The 25,935-nt window shown below is 38.0% G+C and overlaps 1 protein-coding gene across 6 annotated transcripts in view; it reads left to right on the forward strand.

Moving 5' to 3' along the window:
• gria1b (glutamate receptor, ionotropic, AMPA 1b) overlaps nucleotides 1-23,413 on the forward strand; it is a 49,593-nt gene extending 26,180 nt beyond the window's left edge. For 2 of the 6 annotated variants that reach the window (XM_057360157.1, XM_057360155.1), the window contains exons 4-16: nucleotides 106-290; nucleotides 828-881; nucleotides 2,446-2,604; nucleotides 2,951-3,118; nucleotides 3,300-3,404; nucleotides 4,512-4,622; nucleotides 5,975-6,181; nucleotides 7,643-8,109; nucleotides 16,386-16,584; nucleotides 16,726-16,973; nucleotides 19,053-19,167; nucleotides 21,350-21,484; nucleotides 22,370-23,413. In XM_057360157.1, the coding sequence (XP_057216140.1) occupies nucleotides 106-290; nucleotides 828-881; nucleotides 2,446-2,604; nucleotides 2,951-3,118; nucleotides 3,300-3,404; nucleotides 4,512-4,622; nucleotides 5,975-6,181; nucleotides 7,643-8,109; nucleotides 16,386-16,584; nucleotides 16,726-16,973; nucleotides 19,053-19,167; nucleotides 21,350-21,484; nucleotides 22,370-22,528 (2,312 nt within the window). In that variant the 3' untranslated portion in view covers nucleotides 22,529-23,413. Of the gene's footprint in view, nucleotides 1-105; nucleotides 291-827; nucleotides 882-2,445; nucleotides 2,605-2,950; nucleotides 3,119-3,299; nucleotides 3,405-4,511; nucleotides 4,623-5,974; nucleotides 6,182-7,642; nucleotides 8,110-16,385; nucleotides 16,585-16,725; nucleotides 16,974-19,052; nucleotides 19,168-19,659; nucleotides 20,195-21,349; nucleotides 21,485-22,369 lie in introns of those variants that run through there. The other 4 variants (XR_008964920.1, XM_057360156.1, XM_057360159.1 and 1 more) reach the window with 4 other exon arrangements.
• Nucleotides 23,414-25,935: the final 2,522 nt, after the last annotated feature.

Consider the following 25,935-nt stretch of genomic DNA (forward strand, 5'->3'; position numbering starts at 1 on the left):
CACAGATGCTTCAACATATTGTGCTGAAACCAATGTGTATCCGTGCAAGCAGCTGTCTGTTATGAATATTCAGATTGTATAAGTTTTCATCTTCTTTTTTTGAAGGTCTGACAGTGCTACAGAAGATTTTGGACACGGCTGCGGAGAAGACCTGGCAAGTGACATCCATAAACTTTGACACTCTGACAGAAACGGCATTCTTGAAAGTCATCCAAGATCTGGACAATAAAAAGGAGTACAAGATCATTCTGGATTGTGAGCTGGAGAGACTCATCTCCATCCTAAACTTGGTAAATACTTGATCCAAGATTGAAAAATTAATGTATAGTGTATATATGAATGTGTGTATATTAATGTATACGTTGCATGTTTTCTATGATAAAACCACTTAGTCAGTCTCCTCGCTGTTCAACTGACAAGATCTCGATAAAGTCCAAACTGAGTGAACAGAAATCAGCATCAGACACAAGTTTAATCCTTTCGGTGTGCTTTCCAGGAGTCTGCAGGTGTTCATGCAGTCATGATGTATATGTAGTCATTAAACCCTGTAATTGGACTTCCTATGGTGACAGATGCCAAATCGTTCATTCCTCCCTTCCATCACACGTTCCGATTGCCCCTTCTGATCACAGATATTCTGCGCTCAGTGAGCTTGTGAGGGTGTGCAATTAACTCCTGAATGATAGGACCTATTCATTGCTATTTAAAGAAGCGGGTTTAAAATTATACTTTGATTAGCGTCGAATGAAAGAGGGCTGCCATTAGAGACAGCGAGACAAAGGCTTGAAGTTTTATATTCACCTTGCTGTTGCCTTTGTGTCCTCTAGATAGCAGTGCAAAAAAAGAACCTGAAGAACTACCACTACATACTAGCGAACCTGGTAAGTGAAGCAGCAAATGCCCTATACAGCCCTCTGTTGGTCTGCACGAATGAAGCGTGAGCCTTGAGGCTACTTAGGCACGTATTGTTGGTTAATCTGCTGCACATTCACTGAAATCATAAGGGAATGCTCAGAGAAGTCGATGGCAGGGGTTTGCGGTGTAAAGTTTTTCTTTTTGAGTGGTGAGCATGCATGCTTTTAAAGGCAACAATGCAGACAGACTATCCTAAAATGTGGGAATTAACATTTGCACTCTCTCTTAAAGGCATTAATAGATGTCTTTTCTTTTCGTACCTGTAGGATGAGACTGAGGGTTTGAGTGGATGGGTGGGTCTGGTTTAATAGGAAAATTGAATGGCTTTATATGATTATTATTAAATGTTGCAAGCCCAATATATAAACGATAAAAGCCAAAATAAAACTTTTGCTAGCTCAAGCCTGTTTTCATGAATACCTTATATTCAAGCAGAGTAACAAAATAATTGTTGCACAGACATTTTAATTGGCTGTCTGCAAAAAAACACGAAACTGTGATTTCACAGGATGCATCGTACATTTATAATTGGGTTCTGTAATGAAAAGAAAACAAGATATTCCAAATTGCAAGACTCCAGGCGCATAATCCAATTCAGCAATAATGAAAAAGATGTCATCCCATATTTAATTATAATAAAAACTGCATGAATGTAAAACTTGTGTGATGTGCTCCCCTGGGATTCATCTCAGTGGGAGCTGGTCACCCGTCTAAACATACAAACACACAGACACAATTAGCTGTTACCACACTGTTGCCCAGCATGCGTTTCTGTACGGAAATCATTGTATTAGTAGGTCTAATATTAAAGTGTCAAACTATGCGCATGACTTGTGGCCATGTCAGCAACTACTTCAACATTATACTCAGAACTGTATTGGTGTTATAAAGCACTGTTTTTTCTTTAGAAATATTTCAAGATTTATTCTATGAGGATATAATGATGTCTGAAAACTATAATTATGAGTTCATATGGTGTTCTGTCGCTGTATTTGACAAGGCGCTGTACTATTTTTCTGTTGAGTTGATCCTGTTCCTGCATGGTGAGGTAGATTCAGACACACCTTGTTTTTTAATTTGCTGATCTAAATTATTCATTAATAATGACGTTAAAATGATTTTATTTGATTTTTCTATTAATAAGAATAAGGGTAGTTGACAAATAAATGTGTAAATGTGTCCTGTGTTGTGACAGCAAAAATGTAGAAAATCTAACAACGAAGATAATTACTCTTATGCTTTTCTATATTATAAATATAAATATTACTAATTTAAAATAATATATTATTAACAGTTTGTTTTCTAAATTTTTGTTATGTCACACCATATGACACATACTGTACAGTATATGGTATATTTTTCAACTACCCATATACATTGTACATGTACATGTATTGTTTATTTTTTCTGTTTTCAAATGCACTTTAAAGCTACACTTAAAGTTCTCTTGGTGTGTTTGTTATGTTAGGTTCAGATGACGTTGCAGCGGGACATATTGATAAAATTAGAGTTTGATGTGTTTACTTTTAGGGATTTATGGATCTTAATCTCACAGAATTCAAGAAGGGAGGTGCCAATGTGACTGGCTTTCAGCTCATGAACTACACAGATCCTGCTGTCAGCCGAATGATACAGGAATGGCTGGAGTTTGACAGTAAAGACTTGAAAAGCCCCAAAAGGAGACTGAAGGTACAGCGGGGTCGTAGTAATCAAAGTATGATTTTTATGATGGATTTTAAAACCCTGCTGGAAAGACCATAAATGTATACCTTTCCAGGGTTTATACTGGTGGTGTACCAGTATTGCCATGATGTTCTCTAGCAAAAGTGGACAATGCCAAGGTCATGGGTTTAATGCCCAGGAAGCATGCACACTTTTAAAACGTATAGCTTGATGTGCGATGAGGACATCTTCTATGCTTTGGTCTTTTCAGCAGGACAGACTACTGTTTTCATGTTTTAAAAGAATTTGCATTGCTACTGTATGTTCTCTTGCCTTCTCATTTGAATCGTCACATCTTCATTGAACTCCTTAGTACACTGGAGCTCTCACGTATGATGGGGTGACCGTCATGGCCACTGCCTTCCAGAACCTGAGAAAGCAACGCATCGATATCTCTCGCAGGGGGAACGCAGGAGAATGTCTGGCTAACCCTCCTGCACCCTGGGGCCAGGGCATTGACATTCAGAGAGCCTTACAGCAGGTAACCGGTGCTTTCACTGTATAACCCACAACAGGCTTTGCATTGAAATAGTAAACGTTCAAGAAATTTGAAAAAGAAAAATTAGAATAAGAATAAATGTAAGGCTTTGTAGGAGAATGTAGTTGCATGCACGTATGTCACTTCTTTATGATGAATAATATAACTGTGATTTTGTGAATAGGTGAAGTTTGAAGGACTAACTGGAAATGTTCAGTTTAATGACAAAGGACATCGGACCAACTTCACCGTCAGCGTGATGGAATTCAGCCCAAATGGACCCAAGAAAGTAAGTAAAATCTTTCTTATCTATTTGTCAAATACTTGCTATGAATTGCAACAGTTAACGTACTGTAAATCAAATGACTAAACCTCTTGCTAAAGTGATGTCAATAGTTCAAAAGGATATCCATAAACTATACTAATAATAAAGAAACCATCTACTGCAGCTCATACGTATTTACCAACATACTGTATATACCAACTTATCTAAATTGACCAAAGATTTTTGCTCAGCTAGTACATCAGAACCGCCAGAGTGAAAATATGAGAAATATGAAAGTCACTTGAGAAATATGAAAGTAAATAAAGTCACTTTTATTTTTTTTACTTTTGTGAGACAAATGCAGTTTTGAATGTGATGCTGTGTATAGAATGTTTGTCAATATAATAAAAAACGAAATAACTAAGCATCAACCATCATTGTAAATGTAAGTTCCACTGCATTCAATTATTTTATCACTTAAAACTTATCTTTAAGCATTAAAATAGCATATGTAAAATATTTTTCCTGTGATAATAATTTCTTCATGCCTTAAAATGAGTTGAATGTAACTCTAGACACTTGCTACATTTTTAAAGGCAGGATTAAGCCTTAAATTAGGACATTTAAGTAGTTTTTAGAAACATGCCTTACAGAAAACACTACTTGTGTGCATTTTAACACAACATAATGGCAATCAAAAAAAAAACATCAGTGCAAGTTGTTTTAGTTTAGATGGCTCTAACATTTATTTTAGTCTAGGTCATAAGCCCCATATTTACTTATATTGATACTAATTATTATTTATTTTCCGAATTGACCTGTCTTTGGCAAGTTATTTGGGACTGACCATAGGAAAACTGTCACTTTCAACTTTGAGATTTTGTTACACAACCGTGCTTGGCATTCTCTTGACATAAATGTGATTGGTAATGATTAACCTGAAACTGCACCTGAAACACACTGTGATGAAAGGGAATGAAGTGTTAGTCACAGGAAGCTTAAAGAGCCGTGCACGCATTTGAAGTGATTACAGCTCCTCTTAAGCCATCAATATGAATATTTCACATTCTAAAAATAGTAAGTCTGACATTCTTCTCCACACTGCTGTGATGTTGCTCTTTCTGTCTGCAGGTGGGCTACTGGAACGAACATGAGAAATATGTGAGCACAGCTACTTACGCCAGCATCCTCAATGAGACGTTCGGACTGCAAAACAGGACTTACGTAGTCACCACCATCCTTGTGAGTTGATCGATACTTGTATTGTTATGTGTTCATTTCAGAAACAATTGTCATCAATAAAAGGAATTTGACATTTTGAAACGAAGGCAATGCTTTTTAACGCCACTTCAGAGCAAATACATAATGTCAGGATGTACTATATATCGAACATTATAAAAAGGCTGGAAAGTTTTAGAGATGCATTATTTTAGTTATTTTGCTCAGGTTGTGGTTTTTATTTGTTTTTCCTTTGAAGCACAACACAGATTTTTAGTATGGCCATGATGCCTTTATATTTTCTCTCTTACTTTTTCTAATTTTTCCGTTCTGCTGTTCTTGCAAAGTGTGAATTACAAGTCATCAGTGTCGACAAGAAAAAATGCTGCGTGTTTTGTGCATGCTGTGTGTTTCTGTACACACCGGACTAATGATTGATAAAGGCGCTAATGATTCAGAGGTGTCTGACATGAAAGTTTATCTTCCGCCTGTAGTCCAATTTCATAACAATTTTATTTGGTTTTAACGATGCATATTCTATGTATCTAATAAACTGTCACCACAAATCAGTCATTCAGAAGAGGAACAGTTCTGTGGTGAATCACCGTCCTCTCAGAGGGGGTGATAGGTTTGAACCCTGCTGGTTTCACTGCTCTGCTCATTACGTGCACAGTTTGCGGTCTCACTCGCAGTTTTGAGTGGCTATTAATCTTATTTCACCCGAACTCCAAAAATCCCACAACCCGTTAATGAGTCTTCTTTGACTGGGATGGTTAGACAGGTGTGATATTGATTGGTCTTTATAGCAGAGAAGAGCGCTAATAAAACACCCATGTTCTTAGCACATACACTCTTAAAAAAAGGTGCTTAAAAAGGTTTTTCGATGCCACAGTTCCATAAAGAACCTTCAACATCTGAAGAGCCTTTCTGTTTCACAAAAGGTTCTGTGTGGCGAAGAAAGGTTCTTCAGATTATAAAAAAGTAAGAAAGAGATGGTTCTTCAAAGAACCTTTGGCTGAATGGTTCTTTGTGGAACCATCGCTGTGATGAACCTTTTAAGCACCTTTATATTTAAGAGTGAATGCTTTTTCATGTGATCACACACCATGTAGGCGTCTCACCATAGAGATTTCATACATGCACATATATTTATTTCATGTTTTTGATGGGTTTCTCTGCAATTCTCTGCGATTGATCAGAAGCGTGATGCTTTCATAATTTATGAGCTGAAAAAATGCTGGAAGACATTTGATGTAGCTGATGCAAGGTTTTCATCCAAGCCCCTTCATAACAACCACCCTGAATCAAGTTCTCAAACAACCCTCTCAACCAAAACAGGAGCCTTCACTAAATTACGTTACGTTCCTCTTCCGTAGGAATCTCCATATGTGATGCTTAAGAAGAACCATGAGCAGTTTCAAGGGAATGACAAGTATGAAGGTTACTGCGTGGAGCTGGCTGCAGAGATTGCCAAACATGTGGGCTATTCCTACCGGCTAGAGCTCGTAGGGGATGGAAAGTATGGAGCCAAAGACAGCGAGACGAAGATGTGGAATGGAATGGTTGGAGAACTAGTGTATGGTGTAAGTAAATACTGCAATACCGTATGAAACTTGATGTTATGTTTTTTGTGTGGTGTATTCAGTTCGCATGCGCCATAGCGTACATTCACAGTTACTTTCCCTCAAGGCTGCATTTTCTCAATTCCAAACACTGACACAAACCCTTTTTGAAAAGAAGTGCTGAAAAAGTGTGCCACAGGATTTAGGACAGGACAGCGTGTTTAAACCTCAACGCCTCAGGTTGGACAAAAGTTGTCACCTATCACAGATTTTCCCCACTGCCAGGGCATGTCAGAACAGTGAGGATACGTCAGTGACATGTCCGTTTTTAAACAAAACAGGGAACCGTATTACTCAGCTAACAAACAAACACATTTACATGTTCAAGAGGAAAACTGAGGTGAATCTAAGGAAGGCTGTGTGCAAGCACTCCATTTTTTATTCAGAGCATTCTTATCCTGAGGCTCCAGCATTAGTGGCTTTAGAGCTAAGCAGTGTCAGTAGTCTATCTTCATTGGGCTAAAAATGAACATCTCAACTCTGTTCTCAAACGGCGTTCTTTTTTCCGCTCCTTGAAGAAAACGTTGCAATATTATGAAGGATGGAGAGCGTTGCTGTGAGAGAGGTTCTTTTGAGGATACAGTTGAACTGACTCTATAATAATTCATAATTTTTTTATATAAGTTATTTATATGTTTAGCTGCTTCTAAAATTGATTTTGTATTTGATTTGTAATTTTAACCTTGTTTTGAAGCTAAAATATATTTTGTATGTAAGCAATAAGGTACATTAAAGCACTAGCCTCGAATACCTTATATACACCACAATACAAATCGCTACTGGCCTTCTGAAACCTCGTATCTTCATATTTCGTGATTTTTATTTGTTGCCATAAATCATTATAATTAGTCATCCGCACTGCAAATTTGGAGATCCAAGGTTTTGGAAGGACAGCAATGAAAATCAATGAAAAATCACAATCAGAATCAAGGACTGGAACTAACCCTCTTAAGGTAATTTAATCCGTAAAATTTTGACAATGTTGCGTCGAAGGGATAGTTTACCCAAAAATGAAAATTCTGTCATCATTTACTCACCCTCAGGTTGTTTCAAACCTGTATACATTTATTTGTTCTGTTGAACACAAAAGGAAGAATGTTCTGGGCAGATTTCAGTTCTGGGACATCATCCACCACCATAGAACAAAAATATTGTATATTTTTTAGTTCTGTTAAACACAAAATGAGAAATTTGGAAGAATGTAGGAAAGCAAACATTTCTGGGACACCTTTGACTACCATTTAACTATGGTAGTCAATGATGTCTCAGAATTGAACACTGTTAACATTCTTCCAAATATCTTTCTCTGTGTTAATCAGAACAAAGTAATTTATACAGGTATGAAATGACATGAGGGAGAGTACATGATTTTCATTTTTGGGTGAACTATCCCTTTAATGATGTGATCATGTTGTCTTTTAGAAAGCCGACGTGGCTGTTGCTCCCCTCACCATCACTTTGGTCAGAGAGGAGGTCATCGACTTCTCCAAGCCTTTCATGAGCTTAGGCATATCCATCATGATCAAAAAGCCCACCAAGTCCAAACCAGGTGTCTTCTCCTTCCTGGACCCACTGGCTTATGAGATCTGGATGTGCATTGTGTTCGCCTACATCGGTGTGAGTGTGGTGCTGTTCCTGGTGAGCCGCTTCAGTCCGTACGAGTGGCAAGCGGATGATGAAGAGGACGGAACGGAACAGCAAAACCAGAATCAAAACCAACCACCGTCGCCGGAACCCAACCAGTCACCGAATCAACACGGTCAGAATCAGAATCAGCGAGATGAGAAGCAGGAGAAACAGCCAGAGCACACTAATGAGTTTGGCATCTTCAACAGCCTGTGGTTTTCCCTGGGAGCCTTCATGCAGCAGGGATGTGATATCTCACCAAGGTAGGCGGCAATGACAAATGAGCCATTTTGATCGCTATTATCATTAGTAGTGATTTGATGCTTTTTGTGATTTACTCCACGCTTTCAAATACAGCATTTGTAAAGCAGAGAATGAGTTAAACAGATCTTAAAGCGGCCCTAACACACGCGGTTTCTGCCAATCTCATATTAATCTTGAGTACCTATAGAGTAGTATTGCATACTTCGTATCTTCGAAGAGTATTTAGTTTGATCACATTTATAAAAGATAGATACAGCTGTACGATTATTTCCGAAAGCATACGGCGTGTGCGGGGGGAGGGGTAGGCTGAACTAAAGCACGTGCGCACCCATTGCCAACAAAACACAGACATCAGTTTCACTCACCGCATGCGGTTCATGTCCGGCATCTTTTAGCACTGAGACGGCTCCATATATCAGTTTCAAACCATCTCCAAATCCAGCGTTATATCCACCGTTTATATAACGTTCATCACCCAAATGCAGTGAACAAACAAACACCTGAACTTCGCGAATGTATGCTCTCTCTCTCTCTCCTGCACACAAGTGAAAGTGACGTCTGCGCATGCTCCTTCTCCTGCTCTCCTTGCTGCCGCGTGCTTTTCCGGGAGAACTGTCCAATAAGGGCCTAAGAAAAATAGTTACGAAACAGTTTTATATGTTCGAAAAAAACTTTCCGAAACCTGTACGATCGCTAGGGGAGTGTATCGTAGGGTTGTCACGGTACCATAAACATGTTTTACGATACTATCCCAGCTGAAGTATCTCGATACCAAGTAGTATCACGGTGCCGTGCCATACTCATAATTCAAATCTATACAAAAAACACAGATTTAGATGAAACATTTTGTATTTACTATAGTAAATTGTATTATACTTTGCACTAGAATATTTTGTTGTATTAACTGTAGTAATTGGATAAATTGTAGCAAATACTGTAGTATACTTAAATATTTACTATGGTAAGACTCAAAAACACTACTGTCTATGAGTTTTAGTAGTTTACTGTAGTAAATAATAAAGTACACTAGATCATTTTTCACGTGGGAACTAATTCAAATGTGGGACAAATTTAATTGATACAGCAGCCTTTATAGAGGGAAATATTAGGCTTACTTTAAATGCAAAACTAAAACGGCCAGTAGGTGGCGTCAATTTTCCACTGAGTTAGTGAATCATTTAACCAACTCGTTCAAATCGCCAATTTGAATCATTATCTTGTCGGAGTCATTTAAAACACACATTCATTTAGGATATAAACGCCGCAAAAAGGCAGATGTAAGTGTTCAAATGAATAATAATGCGCATATGCAACATTACCTACGGTACTACGATACTACCGTTTCAAAAATAGAGAGGCATCGCGGGTATTTTGAAGCTTTAGCATCGCGATGCTACCGTAGCACCGGTACACCGTGCAACCCTAGTGTATCGAGCTCAGAAATACTACGTAATACGCCCAACTCGTTTTTTGACAACCATGTTAAGCATGAGAAGACAGCACGTTTAACGTTGTAAAGAAGTCAGAATACATGACACACCGTTTTACACGACACCACCCCTTTAATTTTCATTCTGCATTACAATACAACTTACGTGTAGGTTAGAGATGAAAAAATTTAAAGAGACTGGTTAAAAAAGATTGAATGGTCTCATCACTGTATAGGAAAATATAGTTCAAGGATCAGGCATACAGTATATGTTTAAAGAATATTGTTTATGTCTTTAAGATGAGCAAGAAATGTTTGTCGTAATAGCTTGAAGATGACAAACACTGGCAGCTCTGACTCTGTAGGTGGACACATGCTGTGGCATGGGCAATATAAAGAAAAACAGAACCAAAATATTATACAAAGGTAATTGTCACAGGCCCTAGACAACCGAACGTACTGTACAGCAAAGATAAATAAATAAACAAGCAAAAGCGTTTTTCTATTTTCTCACAAACGTCTCTCGAGGTCTTGAATTTGCCAAATCCTTCCCTGTTTGTATCATATTGCAGGAAGAGTACTGTGGCTCAACATTCCCTGACCTTTTTACTCCAAGCACCTTATTTCAGGCTTCTTTGACCAAACTGACACTTGTTCACACATTTTTCATTAACATTAGTCATGCGGGAAGCACAGGTAGGCGCTGACACCACTGATAGGGTCTTCTGGCCTCATTATGTGCAAATAGGCCCTGAGCCTCTGGGTGTACTGGCTCTTCCGCTAGTGTTTGACATTTTGGTTGGACATGTATATCCCTGACTTGAGGGAAAGTAGCAACATGCTCAAATTAGATTACTCTGCCAGGGAGCTTTCTGTGACAGATTGTCTCCACCGGAGCACTCAACTCGACATGCGTTTCTAGCCGAGATCTTCTGTGGAAAACTTAAATCACGTCTCCCTTTAAGCCAAAGTTCTGGATGAGCATCATTACGTCTATCACTAATCAGTATTTTGTGTGTATTTTTTTTTTAGTTTTTTTAGAGCATGACGCTAGCAACGCCAAGGTCGTGGGTTTGATCCCAGGGATTGCACATACTTAGAAACAAATGAATAGTATAATGCAATGTAAGTCGCTTTGGATAAAAGCGTCTGCCAAATGCGTAAATGTAGCAAATGTCATATAACCAGAGAGTCTGTCAGAGAATGCATTTAGTTCCATACAAAATTAATTTGTGTAATAAATCATTAATTCTTAATTATAATTTGTGTACCTCAGACACATGACATCATATTTGCAGTATGTTGTATTTAAAGTTTTGCATAGCAGTGCCTACCTGGTAAAACTGAACACATATAAACCACATACAAAATGGAGAAAACTAAATTGATTAAATTGATTTTTTTCTGCAAATTATTTGACAAAAAATGCAAACTACTGCGTACCATGATTTTTTTCTTATATTGTCGCTGTCTTTCCAAAACCTCAGATTTTCAAATTCAGTGTTTTTCAGGAAATTGACAAAATGCTGTACTTATTATGTTAATAAATAGTGTGTTGTCAAAGTTAAAAAGCACTTTTTAATACTTTGTACTGGTTAGATATTTGCAAAACCCAGTGACAAACATAGAGATGTGAGTAATATGATTTATGAAAAAAATTAAAATCCCAAAATATGGAGACAGAAGAACAGCAGCTAACAGGAAATAAAACATACATTGACCACAGTTTTATTAACAAAATGAATAATTAATCAAGTATATTTATGTATTTAGTAAGTGTTACTATTTTCTTGAATCTCTCATTTTGTTTAAAAAGCCATTCTCATTTACATTTATGCATTTGGCAGATGCTTTTCTCCCGAGCTTTGACACAATAAGCTTTTTTGATGTGTTTTTCTTACATTCTTCGCAAAGCTGAGCTTCAGTTTTTACACCAAGCACCACTACACAACATCCATACAAAATTGTTGATACATAAAATGTTTAAGCTAAATTTGTAGATGTCGCTTTTTCCACAGTTGGAAACATTATCACATCATCATAAGACATTACTTTTGGCCACTACTGTCTGATATGGTGACCAGTAATGCTGGACTTCTCAGGAGAGATTGTTGGTGGGCAGTTCTTGGATTGAATATTTTATTTGAAATACTTTGAATTTCTGTACTGTTTGTACTTTGTGTACTAACCTTTCTGTACTTTGAACTGTGCACTTATTTGTCAAACATCTCAGAGACCACTATTACCAAAAAGGTTATTTGGCATGAGTGCTATTGTAATGAGGACTGTGTGGGCCAGCGAAACGACACGGGGCTGCCTACAGTATTTACCTCTGACAGGAAACTTGTTTGTTCTCGACAAATGTCAACGCTGCCACTCATAGCTCACATTGATATTCAGCATATCTCATCTGCTCCGTACGAATCTATCTCTCCCTGTTACTTCAGCTGGCCTCCCCGATTCTCTGATTGGTTCCTGATGAGGTGCTTATATGGATGTCATTAATTCATTGTTTCTTACGAAGGTGCCAGAAACAAAGCCTCTTTAATGTCGCTCAAGACAGATCGCAAATAGAGAAGCTACACAGTTCTGTAAGCACACAGGCAATCAAAGCAGTTATCTGGGTTTGCGTATTGCAGTAATCTGAAGTCATTTGGAGATGGCACAGATGCCTCAAGCTAGTCACAGAACGTGAGCAGAGAATTACTGAAGCACAGCAGTCTGACGTGGCTCCGATGATATATAAATTATAAACTCAACCTACGTCTGCACTTGTTTTACTTACTGGATCATCCAGCAGTGGAAGTGGCACATTGTTTACTATCCGTCTCACGTCCACTAGCATCACACCATCTCCTGGCACTTTGGAGCGTCCACTGCTATGATTGGATAGCAGCTTGCGTAGTAAACTTAAACCTTCTGTGAATTTGGTTAGACGTTAGGTTACACATTATCCGGACATATCAAGCTATCTCTAACAAAGCAATAGTGACGCATAGTACAAATATGTTTTACTCACATAAGATTGCTGCGCCATTCCTGTCGACCTGGGCCTTGTTCACAAAGGAATCCACGGTGAAATGAAGCAAACAAACGCTCAATGTCGCTCGTCATGCGCGAACCAGTGGGCGGGGCTAGAGAAGTAGTCGTTGATATTCTTCTGTGGAGGCGGTGTTCAAAAATCGGACAAACAAAAATGTTCAAAAATCTCATTTTAGGAAGAGCATTACTGGAAAACAGAAGGAGATCTATGACATAGATAGGTGCATTCCAGGACCTGGCGTTCGCTGGGCCTGGTGTCAATAACAGTTGTAATTTCAGTAACAAGGGAGTTTTCAGTTCTGACACTTACAGGATGTTCGCTTGAATACGATTCCCTCTTAAATAACAAAAGCTCGGGTTAAAATTGATGTCTTAATTCATGACACCTTTAAAAAAGGCATGAGTTTGGTGTGGGACTACCTGTTTTTGACCAACAAACAGCTAATTTAGATTTAAAGGGTCTCTCAAGTCACTTTGGGTAAATAATACATGTATATGGGGGTGGGACAAAATGAGTGGTGAGAAATGATTTCAGCAATGGTGCAGAAATGACACTGCACCTTTAAGACTATATGACTTTATACAGAGATGTCATAGTTTTCAATCTGCTTGTTAAACCTGACATCACACATCACCATATATGGAGGGTCATATACTGTTTCTGGGTCCAAACGCCCTATCAGATGCCATAGGCAGACAACAAAAAAGGTGATACACAGCGATGTTTTAAAACTATCAAAATCTAACCTTTAGGATTTTGAAATCCCAAATGTCCAGACAGCGGCTCAATTTATTAAAATACAGATTTTCTGAGATTCCGTGAGACTGTTTGGGTACACCGGTCTGTGAGTTTATAAAAGTTTCGCGTGTGATATGAATAAATAGGGGTTTATAAACGACTTAACAAGTTGATAGCAAAACCCAGTGCCCTGAGAATAACCTCTGCTTAATCTCATGGTATCAAGAGGTCAGCAGAAAAGACGACATGGATGTGACTTCTGGAAAAGCCATCGGAAAAGGCCGGTGGAATTTTAAAATGAGTTAATTGGCCCGCAGGCCACTGATCTGTCTGTTCACACCTGCTGAAGAATTATCAGAGAGCGCTTTAGGATCTGTGTGTGTGTGTGCGCATGTGCGTGCGTTCGTATTTGTGTGTGTGTGAATGGGGGGTCAGACCATCAGGCCTACAGCGGGTATGACAGTTCAACCCCTGCGCCGTGGTGCCCCCCACCACCCCCGGGCTTCAAAATGTCACTTCAGCTTTAAACAGATTCCCTTGTCCCTGTATAAAAATACTTGTCCGGTTAAAAAAACACTTCCATACACAATGACACTAGCAGGTCACACACGTCGCATTTGGGTCACAATGACATCAATGTAATCTCACAATACAAACACACATGCAAAGAAGCCTCCAGGGGGCTCTCGATCGGGCCTTTCGCACAGTGGAGGTGACCTTGCCATCTCCAGTGCACAGAAATGTTCTGCATCGTTTAATGGAACTGTGACTCCAGAGTGGGAAACGATGTTCAGCATGTCACAACGTTCCCAACAGCTCCCATCGGAAGGGCTATAACAGAACAGACGTTTTGCAGCACTACAATATGAAATAACAAGAAGACTTTTATTTTTGTCGCAAAGAGTTGTCTCCGTGGAGATTTGATCAAGTATGTTTGAAAGGATCCTTGTGCATTGTGAGAAACTTACTTTTGCTTGGAGTTTAGGAGTGACCCATATTCTGCGGATTAGTTTGATGATTCATCTTGGTTTATTCATTAGGGGAATAAATCTGCTGGGCAGCCTTCAAATGTGTGAGTTATGTGCATTCAGATGCTTACATGCATTGTGTAAGAGTTTCCAGGTCTTTCTTGACCTCTCAAAGTGAAAATGTCCTTTTTATTTTTTGTTGCTGTCAGAATGTAATAAACCATAAAAGACAAAAACTGAAAAACTTGATCAATCACAGCACTCTATCATATTGACTTATATTATTGGGTATATAACTATACTGTATTTAATCACGATTGCCACTTTATGTTAAAGGTCCAGTGTGTAATTTTTTGGAGGATCTTTTGACAGAAATGCAATATAATATACATCACTATGTCTTCAGAGGGGTTTAAAGACCTTACATAATGAAGCGTTATGTTTGTATTACCTTAGAATGAGCTATTTCTATCTACATATACCGCTGGTTCCCTTACATGGTATTCATCATGTTGTTTCTACAGTAGCTGTAAACGCACAAACTGCTCTACCGAGCGCATTTCTTTGGCAAAGAAGTGAAAATGTGATGACATCTTAGTGATGTGTCAGCCACCGTAGTGCTTCAAAAGGGAGGGGTGGAGTGAGCCGTTGGTTGCAATTCACAACCTCACCGCTAGATGCCGCTAAATTTCGTACACTTTAAGGCACCTCAGAGATACGAATATCAATTTTGTATTGATAAATCTGTTTGCAGTGATTAAATACTGCCTGAAGTTTATAAAGGTGTACTCAGATCCCAAACTCCTTCTGTCGACTGTATATCTCGCTCCTAACAGCTGAGTCAGAAGAAAGACAAGAGGGAGAAAAGGAAGACTGAGACAGTCAAAGAAAGATAAGCTGTAACAGAAGGAGAGAGACACAGTTTTAGCAACAGGATTTGAAATAAACAGATCCTGCTGCTGTAAACACCAAAGGTAGAAAGCGTTTTCCTCTTCTTTTGGCTGGTGTTGTTGTTTCTGATGGGATGCTGCATCGCCCCCACCCTGTATTTTTTCTGTTCCAGTAATGCTTTCATTGTATGGGGGGATTGAGGGGGTTGAATAGGCAGTTTCTATCCTCATCTGATTTCCATGGCTCTTGCATTTGAAAATAGGTCGATCGTGGTGATTATGATCTGCTTGTCAAAATATAATGCTTTCATTAATGGAATGGAAACCAGGCAGTGGGATGGCTATGGGTTGCTTTTTGTAAGTTTGTTTTTTAAACAAGCATGCTTGACCTTGTTGAATTTTTTCCATAATACTATATAATACTAAAAACTTTTATTATGAAATCTAAATTCTGTTATAGATTATTATCAACACACTCGTTGTTTCAACTCTTCAATGAGACATTTTGCTTACCTTTTACAATTCTGAATGGTTTATTGGCCCCTTTCATTTTACTGATAATATCATTGGAAGCTATGAGGAGAATATATTTCCCTTGAAAGTGTGAAAGTGTGGGAGGCTGTAGCGACGCAGCATTTATTGGAAAGTAGAGCATGCAGAAACTTTAGTGCAAACTTGGCAGAATGGGATCTTTGATTAAATTTGAGAGCTTCATTGAACTCAGAGGCATCAGTGAATGAATAAAAAGGTTTTCAATGTTTGAGGACACCAAGACGATATGCATAACGTGAAAGATCAAACCTGCTCAGATCTCATTGAAAAAGAGCTAACAAGGGTTATAGAGCAAAGTTTTATAAAAGTGTAGAAAAAGTTTTTCTGCTTTCATTTTAAAATCATTTTTGTCGTACAGGTTTAGGCAGGCATGCCTGAATTTTATGAGCAAGCTGTGCGCATCATTAAAATGACTTTCGATGATGATGTTATTGCACTATTTGTTATCCGTTCATTTTCTATATCGCTCATCACACATAACTAAATGAAACTATTTTGAAAATTTACTGCCAAATTAGGTAAACGCATTAGTAGTAGATGTAACTTCCAGCAGTGCCAGAAGCGTACATCATGTTAAAAAGAGACAATTTATTATGAGTCTGACTGCAGTTTTTCAGAGTGTTAACCACCTGCTTTATTGCTGTACTTCTTTCAGGTCTCTCTCTGGTCGTATAGTTGGAGGTGTGTGGTGGTTCTTCACTCTGATTATCATCTCCTCCTACACAGCCAACCTGGCTGCATTCCTCACAGTGGAGAGGATGGTGTCACCCATCGAGAGCGCAGAGGACCTGGCGAAGCAAACAGAGATTGCCTACGGGACTTTGGATGGAGGATCCACCAAAGAGTTCTTCAGGGTAAGGTAGCACTTTAGAAATCAGAGAAGGAAGTAGCAGAGATCAAAAATGGTTAATCGTCCTGACTATCCCTAAGCCATGCCCATAGCTCAACTAACATGGAAAAACATTTAACAATAATAAATATCATTATATCCACAGAGATCAAAGATCGCTGTGTTTGAGAAGATGTGGTCCTACATGAAGTCAGCAGAGCCCTCTGTATTTTTGAAGACAACAGATGAAGGTGTCATACGGGTGAGAAAGTCTAAAGGGAAGTATGCTTATCTTCTGGAGTCCACTATGAACGAGTACATTGAGCAACGCAAACCGTGTGACACAATGAAAGTGGGAGGGAACCTGGATTCTAAGGGCTATGGAGTAGCCACACCCAAAGGATCCGCCCTGAGGTAAACCTGAGCCTCCTGAACAAACAAATGCACTTTTCTGACAATTATTACAATTCTTTTTTAAAAGTATGAGAGTTTACATTGGAGAAATGTGAGGGATGTAAAACTCCAGAGTAATTTTGAAATTACATTTTATATTTTTAATTAATGATCATCAAGTGAGTAATTGAATTTAACATATTAAAATCTGGACTTGTTTAACTTTTATCTTTGCCTCACAGGTCAGTAGGAGTTTGTAAAGATAAATCTTCTCTGTAATCTCTCTTTTTTTATGTTTATTGAAACTGTCTGTGTGTATGTTCTGCACATCAACCCTCATCAAAGCTATTTTAATTTGTTACGTCTGATATTTTCAACTCATCTGTTTTGATGTCAAAGGGATAGTTCACCCAAAACTAGTATAGATTTTGATATATTATATACATTTTCTAAATTAAAGATTTTTAAAGATGTTGTTCCAAACCCATTAACTTTCTCTCTTGCATGGAACACAAAAGGTTACTTTTTTATATAATGAAAGTAAATAAAGACAGGGTCTGTAAAGTTCAGAAATGACAAAAAAGCATGACGTGTGCGCTATATTTGTAGTCTTTTTAAAGTCATATGATAGCTAAAATTACTCTTTTTTTTATTATTTAAATACTGTGAACAGACATGATAATTAAGATTTATAAACAGTATACATATCAATTGCTTCAATAGCACATTTGTCATTGTATACTTGACAGACCCGGCCCATTTCCCTTTCCTTTTGTATTATTATATATGAAAGAGCAGATATTTGCTTCCGCAAAAAGAAAAAGAGTTTGAAATGCCATCTTTGGCTGAACTAATTTCTTTAATTTGTGAATACCATGATTTTCATGTTACATTTTTCTGTGCATCTCACCATATTAACAATAATTCACAACACTTAGAACTTCTCAAAGAACACATCGTTGTGAATAATTCTGACAGCAAGCATTGTATGATATTAAAACTTGTATAGTATTCAATACGGTTTAGGAAACATCGGAGATGGATGAGAAGTGATGGATCAATTTGATATGCACCTAACCTCCTGAAACTCTGATACAAAACTAGGAAACTTTTTATTAAGTTAAACACCTGTACTGTATGTGTAGAACACTGTTCTACAGGTAAATGGGTGTGGCCATGTTTCCATGCACACCCAAAGATTAAATCCTGCAGGTGCACCACACAAAGTTATCCATGTTCATTTAACAATGACCCAGATGCATATAAAGAATATTCTGGCTATTGCAAAGTATGATATTTTAAGGCAATTGTTAAGTACAAACAATAACAACCTTCTCTATCAGCAAACAGACCAGTCTCTGAAAAGAAGAACGTCAGAGTTCCTGAAAGTATAGATCAAATGTAATTTTACCAGCTTTTCCTCAAAATCACGTATCGCCCATTATTGTGTTCTGTCTGAGATGTTCTTCCCTTATTATTTGTGACATCATTGTTGTCTTGTGTACCCTGTAGATTTCAGATTAATGTTCATGGATGAAGTTTGGCTTTGTTTTAGTCATCCATAAGCACACAGGCCTCTTTCATCCCTCTTCTCAGGGGTACAGAAAGAAGCCTGAGGTTTTACAGAGAAAGACACCGGCACACAGATGAGGACGGGGCTTAATACAAATGCTCTGGGTTTGACGCCAGCCCTGGAATTCCCCAAAATATGGAATGGAATACATTACATGGAGCTAATCTAGAGTAATGTTAACTTAATCTGGGAATCCTCTTACACAGGCCAAAGGCCAGTCGGTGACAAATAGTTAAAAATTTACAGCATCGCTTATTCGCCCTCTTTCCTCATCCACCATCCGTGTCTTTCCTGGTCAAATCTCTCATAATTTGCTCACAGTGCATTTTCTTTACACTTTAACGCAACACAAGACAACTAATATCACCTCAACAAGCCCAGCATAGCCAGGCACGCAGTCAGATCAGTTTTATGTTTTTTATATACTTTCTCTGCAACTGAATCAACTCACTTTTATTTGACACAGCCTCTGCCTCGCCGTATCATATCACCAATGCTGACACCGATTATCTTATTATCGTTTCAAGAAACCCAGTAAACCTGGCAGTGTTAAAACTGAACGAGCAGGGCCTCTTGGACAAATTGAAAAACAAATGGTGGTACGACAAGGGAGAGTGTGGCAGCGGAGGAGGGGATTCCAAGGTCAGCCCCAAAATGAGCTCTCCAGCGGGTAACCACGACCCTGGGGGGGGTAACCGGCAACTACTGCTTACAAACACCTCGACTGCACCTCTCTGCTTTAAACAACCTTGTACCTCCTGCTCTTAGACGTGAGGTTTATGTCTGTGCTTTCAATGCAATCGAAGACCTAAATTGTTGACGTTAATTACAATTGAGTCCAAATTTATGCATTTCCGAGTGTTTCCGACTATTGCCGGTTACCCAAAGTGATATAGTAATACACATCTTGCAGTAGGGAGAAAGGCAACAAAGCTAGATGGAGTATTAATGCATATCACTTTTGGCACTATTCAAACTCTGTGACTGTGCTGTTCTTTGTATTTGTTTTCTATTTATCTGTAGACATATATTATAAAACACATCAAAACATAATTATAGGTGTTTGTCTGCTTAAATGCTGAATAACATAAGATAACATGGGTAATGTTATTTATGTTATTTTCCTGGTTTAAGAATCCCCGTAAACCTAGCGGTGTTGAAACTCAATGAGCAAGCCGTCTTAGACAAACTGAAAAACAAATGGTGGTACGATAAGGGGGAATGTGGAAGCAAGGACTCCGCAAGAAAGGTCAGTTCACTCATTGGTCCTTCCCCTTACTTAGAGATCCAGCTTTAGCGCTTTACAGAAGGCCCTGTCCTCTTCTCTCTGAAATGCACAAGCGAAGCCAACGCTCTGTCTCCAATCTGCCATTTTCCCAGAAACACTCTGCACACTGTCATCACGTTGCTGTCTGGCCTCTATTACTTCCCACATTATAAAATAGACGTGATGCTTGTGATATATTTATAGAAATGGGCAATGTGGGTTTTTATTCTCACTTTAGTGCCTCACTATTGGTGTGTTGCATGCTGCCTTTCTAAATTATATTTTTCCCTCTCTTAACTGCAATATTTAAATAATGTATATTTAATGTTTTAAAGGCTCAGAAAATATTAAAAAAAAAATTAGTCTTTAATCTGATTGTATGAGCCATGATTTAAGCAATTGTAAAATATTGAGAATCAAATAAATATTATTATTATTATTAGTAGTAGTAATAATGATTATAATTTTATTAGTATTATTAACTTTATCATTAATAACATTAACTTGATATTTGTTATGTATAATATGTATTATTATTAAAAGTAATAATAATTTAATTATTAATATAGTCACTATTAATATTTATTATATGTAATGTGTATTATTATATACAATATGTATTACTGTTATATGCATTATTTATTAATGTTTATTCTTAATGTTATTTGTTAACATTAGTATTGTTAATAATAATAATAATAATAATAAAATACTATGCCAAAAGTTTTAATATAAGCTAATTTTGACCAGAGGTAACGTTTCAAAAATGAAAACCTCATGTATTGATAAGTTTCTAGAAATAAATTCCCCTTTAACTCAAATTTTATCTTCACATGTGTCTGCTTACCCCATAACAACAGCAACAGACAGTAAAGCTTAATGACATCCATCCTTCTAAACAGGAGTAAATGACAGTCTGGAGAGAAAAGCGTTGCCATGAAATGCCACCTCTAACTGGATTGCTTTTCCCCTTAAGAGTCCTTTAGTGCTGTCTTGTCTCTGTCCAAAGACAATGTGCATGCCAATGGATGAAGCCTCAGTATGGTCAGCAGACGTTGCATGTCACTTCTCCAACAACCCCTGGAGTGATGTCTCCTCCACCAGAGACAGTGAGAGACCACAGGGTCTCTCTTATAACTTTTGAACAAGAAATCTTAAGACATGTTAAATAAAGACATTTTATAAACAAAGCCAAAAATGGTTTATACATGTTTAATTCTGTTAATCAAACCACAGGGACAGATTTGACTAAATAAGTAAAATTTATCCCAAGCTTGCAACTTAAGCATGAACTTGCATGACTTAGGCCGTTTTAATTGTACATTCATTAAATGTTGCTGACTATTTTTAATTACGTAATGAATATTATAGTTTAAATGATTCTTTTTTCTGCTTTTCGTTAATTAACACACTGTTGAAGAAGGTGTAGTCTATTTGTTATGTTGTATTCAGTGAATATTGTGATAGCTTTAGAAAGAGATATTTTGTGTTTGTGTACATTTGTATTTCTGTGCAAGATCACAGTGCAAGTATTTGACTGTCGTCTTTGCTCTGCAGGATAAGACCAGCGCTCTGAGCCTCAGTAATGTGGCTGGAGTTTTCTACATTCTGATTGGTGGGCTGGGGCTGGCCATGCTGGTGGCCCTAGTTGAGTTTTGTTACAAATCCCGAATTGAGTCTCAAAGGATGAAGGTGCGTAAAAACCACACGACAATAAAAACAGCCCAGAGCATAGTGAAATAAATAGCTCTGTCCACATTTCATTTGGCACTTTTAATGATTTAAAGCCGCTATCTTATACTGACCTCACTTCCTCTGGGATCTGGCAGGAGCATGTGCTGGCAGTAAAGTGGTAATTGTGGGTGGGTGTAAACATCATACCGCCCACCGTGCATCTCTCTTTAATCCAAGAGAGCATTGCTCTTGAAAGCTTACAGAATTAACAAGAATACGGTGACTTATATAGATTTAATTACCCACAAACCCATGCGGTGACTCATAATTTTCATTCTGAGTCCTTTAAAGGGATAAGCGTTTGAGGGGTGTTTTTGAAGCTTAACACGCAGCATCCGGGTGCAGTGCTCTTAAAATCGAATAGTTCATCATGTCATAAAATCTGTGACACTTTCTCGGTTCTTAAAGTGTTGTTTCAAGTGTTAAGGTGTTACATTGGTATAACAGCCACATTTAGAGTATCACAGCAACAAATCGCTGTTACTAGCAGGCCAATTAGTCTGCATCAGGCCGAGCAACATAATCCCCGGCAATCCACTGAAGTGTGCTGGATTTAAATCATTTATTCGTCAAGGATGCACAAGCCAACATCCACATCATTAGCTCCAGTTTCAAGCCTACAGGGTTTCATTATGTAAAACTGCAGCATGAGAGAGTGGGCTTCCAGTTACTGTGCCACTTTTCTCATCGTTGCTTCACTTGATGGCTGATTTCTTTTTTCACAATTCCTTACAATGAAACAGACTGGAGTGAACCTCACATCATGAAATGTGTTTGGTGACTTATGCATTGAAGTCAGGGCTTCATTTCGGTTTGACCATCTCTGTGTTGTATTTCTCTTAGCAAATCATTGACGCAGCCATGCTCAGTTCCAGTCTGACCAGGATGGGCAGCGGAGGTGAGAATGGTCGTGTGATGGCACATGATTTTCCCAAAGCGGCACAGACTCTGCCATGTATGGGTCAGGCTGCTGCCATGGGCCTCAGCACCACAGGGATGTAAAAGGGCATCAGCTTTTAAAACAACGGAAGACTAAAAGGAAAAACAATAAGAAAAGAGTGGTAGAGAAAGTGAGAGAGCACTGCGGTATAGCTCACCTGCCACTGAAGTACTGCCAAATGGATTCATTGATAAAACACTCTGGGCTCCAAAAGAAATTACACAACGAGGGAGTAAAGTTACTTTTGTAATATTAAGATGTGGTTGTTTTTTTCCAGCGCAATAAGGAGGCCTGTGAGGTTTTTTGTATGAAAGCGTAATTTTTATGTACCTGAGAACACCGAGAAAGCTTTTCTTCACTTTCACAAATTGGTGACAATTGAACTACGCTGGTTCTTTAATGTCTTGTTTTCTCCCAACATCACTGATTTTACTGTTATGATGTGCATTATGTTCTCTGTGTTGTCTGCCCTGTGCCATGTCTTTGAGAGAAGTTACAGTAGTGACACATTATTATCAGATGGTTAGGTGGATAGTTGACCAAAAAATTAAAATGTATTATTGTATTTACTAACCCTCATGTTTTTCCAAACCTGTATGATGATATTTTTTACAAAGATCATTTACAGTATTTCATGCTATGATGGTTCATAGTGACCGATCAAGCTTCAAAAGAGATAAAAACAGTACTATAGAGGCACAATAAATGTAGTCATGATTTATGTATTTCAAGTGTTCTGATGCCATTTGATAGCTTTGCATAAAAAACAGATTTAAGTTTTAATTGTTGTTTAAGTCTGCACCTCGGCTACAGCCTAAAGTCACTATGAAATCAAAATGGTTAATTCTCTCATTCTTTTATGAGTTTATTGTAGTTTGTAAATGATTTACCACGGACAACATTTTTTACTTTATGTGCCCTCATCTTTAATAAAAAACATTGATGTATGTCTCAGTGTGAGGGCTATTTTTCTTTTTTCTGTCGAATGGCCAGACTTCCAACAATCCAATTAATAAGACAAAACTGAATCCCATCCTTCAGTTTTCTATCCCAGAAGCTGCTTCACTTGGATGTAGGCTACGTCACAATAAGGAAAAAAGACCACTTCCTTTTCAAACCAATTTTAAGAGCAAATCAAATATGGCAGCTATGGGGCAGGTTGGATATCATTGAACTACATGTGTTTTATAACCAGTCATGACATCAAACCTGTGTTTTTTGGAGATTGACAGGTCTGGTCACTATGAGCTGTCATTAAAACAACCTGCATGAAGCTTCTTCAAAATTGTACATGCTATACTCACAGAAAAACCAACATCATGCGGGTATGGAAAAGCATAGGGCTCATTAAATAATGCCACACATTTTATTTTTGGGGTGAACTGTTGCTTATGAACTGTTGTTGTCATTGAGCTGATTATAAATTAATTTCACCCTCTGTGTGCCACATCAGCAAGTCACCTCCATTGCACAGTCTACAAATGTCTTCCTTTTCAACCAGTTTGGTTGACAAGCCCCTCTAGGGAATGAGAATTCTTCCATTAGGATGGAGGGTCTTATTTCTCATTCTATCATTGTTACTGCTGTACTTCACTCTCACCCTTCACTTATGAACACTTTGGATCCATCATCTGTTTCCTGTTCATGCTCCTTAATAGACTCTGAGAGTTACAGAGAAGGTGTGAAAACTACAAATGCTGTTTCACATTTTGTTTATGCCACTTCCATTTATCTTCTTTTTGAGTATGACAGAAGGTCATTTCGTGACCAGAAGGTTTCCGGTTCGATTCTCAGGGCCGGCGGGTAACGACCTTGAGCAAGGCACCTTACCCCCACTTGCTCCCCGGGCGCTGCAGTGATAGCTGCCCACTGCTCCGGGTGTACCTGTGTTCACCACTTGCTGTGCGTGTGTTCACTACTCTCTGGATGGGTTAAATGCAGAGGTCACATTGCAGAGGTCACATTACATGACTAATAGGTCACTTTCACTTCACAAGAACCCCTGAAAATACAGATAATAATATCTTTTCATTGTAATAGCATTTTGAAATATGGTTGTGTAAACATCAATTCCAAGGAAAGTATTTTATGTAAATCTTCCTAATAGCTGAGACAGGGACAACAACAAAAATTGCTCGTGCTGTGGGATTAATAGGATGATTTTATAGCCCGAATCTAACAGCCCATTTGAGAAGAACAATGTGTGGTGGCAATAGCCAGTTCATTCGTTTGCCTGTTCCTCCAGCCATTGGTTTATACTCCAATAAGATTAACACATTGAGATACATGGACACATTGGGTTTCTCTTATACAGTAGATGGGATGCATTTTGTAAGCACAGAACTCTCATGGAGCTGATCATTAGATACTATGAAGCACAGAGATAAACTGAATGTCAGTACTCTGTTTAAGCACAAGGTCTTTGTTTAGCCATTAAGGAAAACTTTCCAGTTAGCATTTGACAAGGCTGTGTGGTGAGCTTTTGTCTGTTTGTATCCTTTCTCTGTGGACCGAGAGCTTCAACAGTTTGTACATTGTCTTCTAATTTTTTTGTGTGTTGATTCCATTTGTACAAAGTAGAGATAATGAGAGAATCAACTGTAACATAATGTGGAACATTTGTGCTGGCAAAACGGTGCCTTGTGGCCTTTGTTTTCCATTCAATGGGTTATTTGTTCAGTTTGAATTATTTCTGGTCTTGTATTTAAAGTGAAATTCTGTATTTTAGGCCTAGATGTTTTTTCTTGGGTTCACACTTTTAGTTGCAAATTTAGATAAGAGAATATCCCATTTTAACATTCACCACACAAAATACCTTTTAGAAAATGGCAGCAAGATGTAACAGCAAGAAACCAACTTGTTGAAAGAGTATTTGGAAATAAACTTTTCTTACTGAACAGTTTTTGTATTTACTGAAAACATTTATCTGACAACATTCAAACACATACAAACATCAACAAGTAAAGGGATACTTCACTTTTTGTAAAAATTAAGCAGAATGACAGCCAATTGTATGGAAAAACATGAACATTTCTTAAACATTTGTTACAGAACAATGATATGGACTTGGAGTGTTCAGAATGTACATTTGTTGAATGAAATATTATGTCCCACTGTTTATGTTTGCATGTGTTTTAGTTGTGTATAGTAGGATCTAACAGGTTAAAATTATTACATTACATGATAAACCACACCATAAGATAGATGAATACAAACATACCACTGACCTGCACATAACAAAATAACTTGTTGGTGAAACATTTGAGTTGTTAGTTCTTCCTGTTGACTGTCGGAGAGCTGTATTGATCTTCATAAATGCCATGTTGGTTCTCTTTGTTTTCGGTTCTCTCCATAGGCCTGGCCTTTCAGTCAATCACAGAAAATGCTAGAGACCTTCGATGTGTTTACAAACTATTCTGAGATGCCAAAATATATAAAGATGGTCATTTCTGTCTTCATTTTAAGTTAT

Source organism: Triplophysa rosa, linkage group LG19, assembly GCF_024868665.1.
Source record: "Triplophysa rosa linkage group LG19, Trosa_1v2, whole genome shotgun sequence".
Taxonomy (NCBI): domain Eukaryota; kingdom Metazoa; phylum Chordata; class Actinopteri; order Cypriniformes; family Nemacheilidae; genus Triplophysa; species Triplophysa rosa.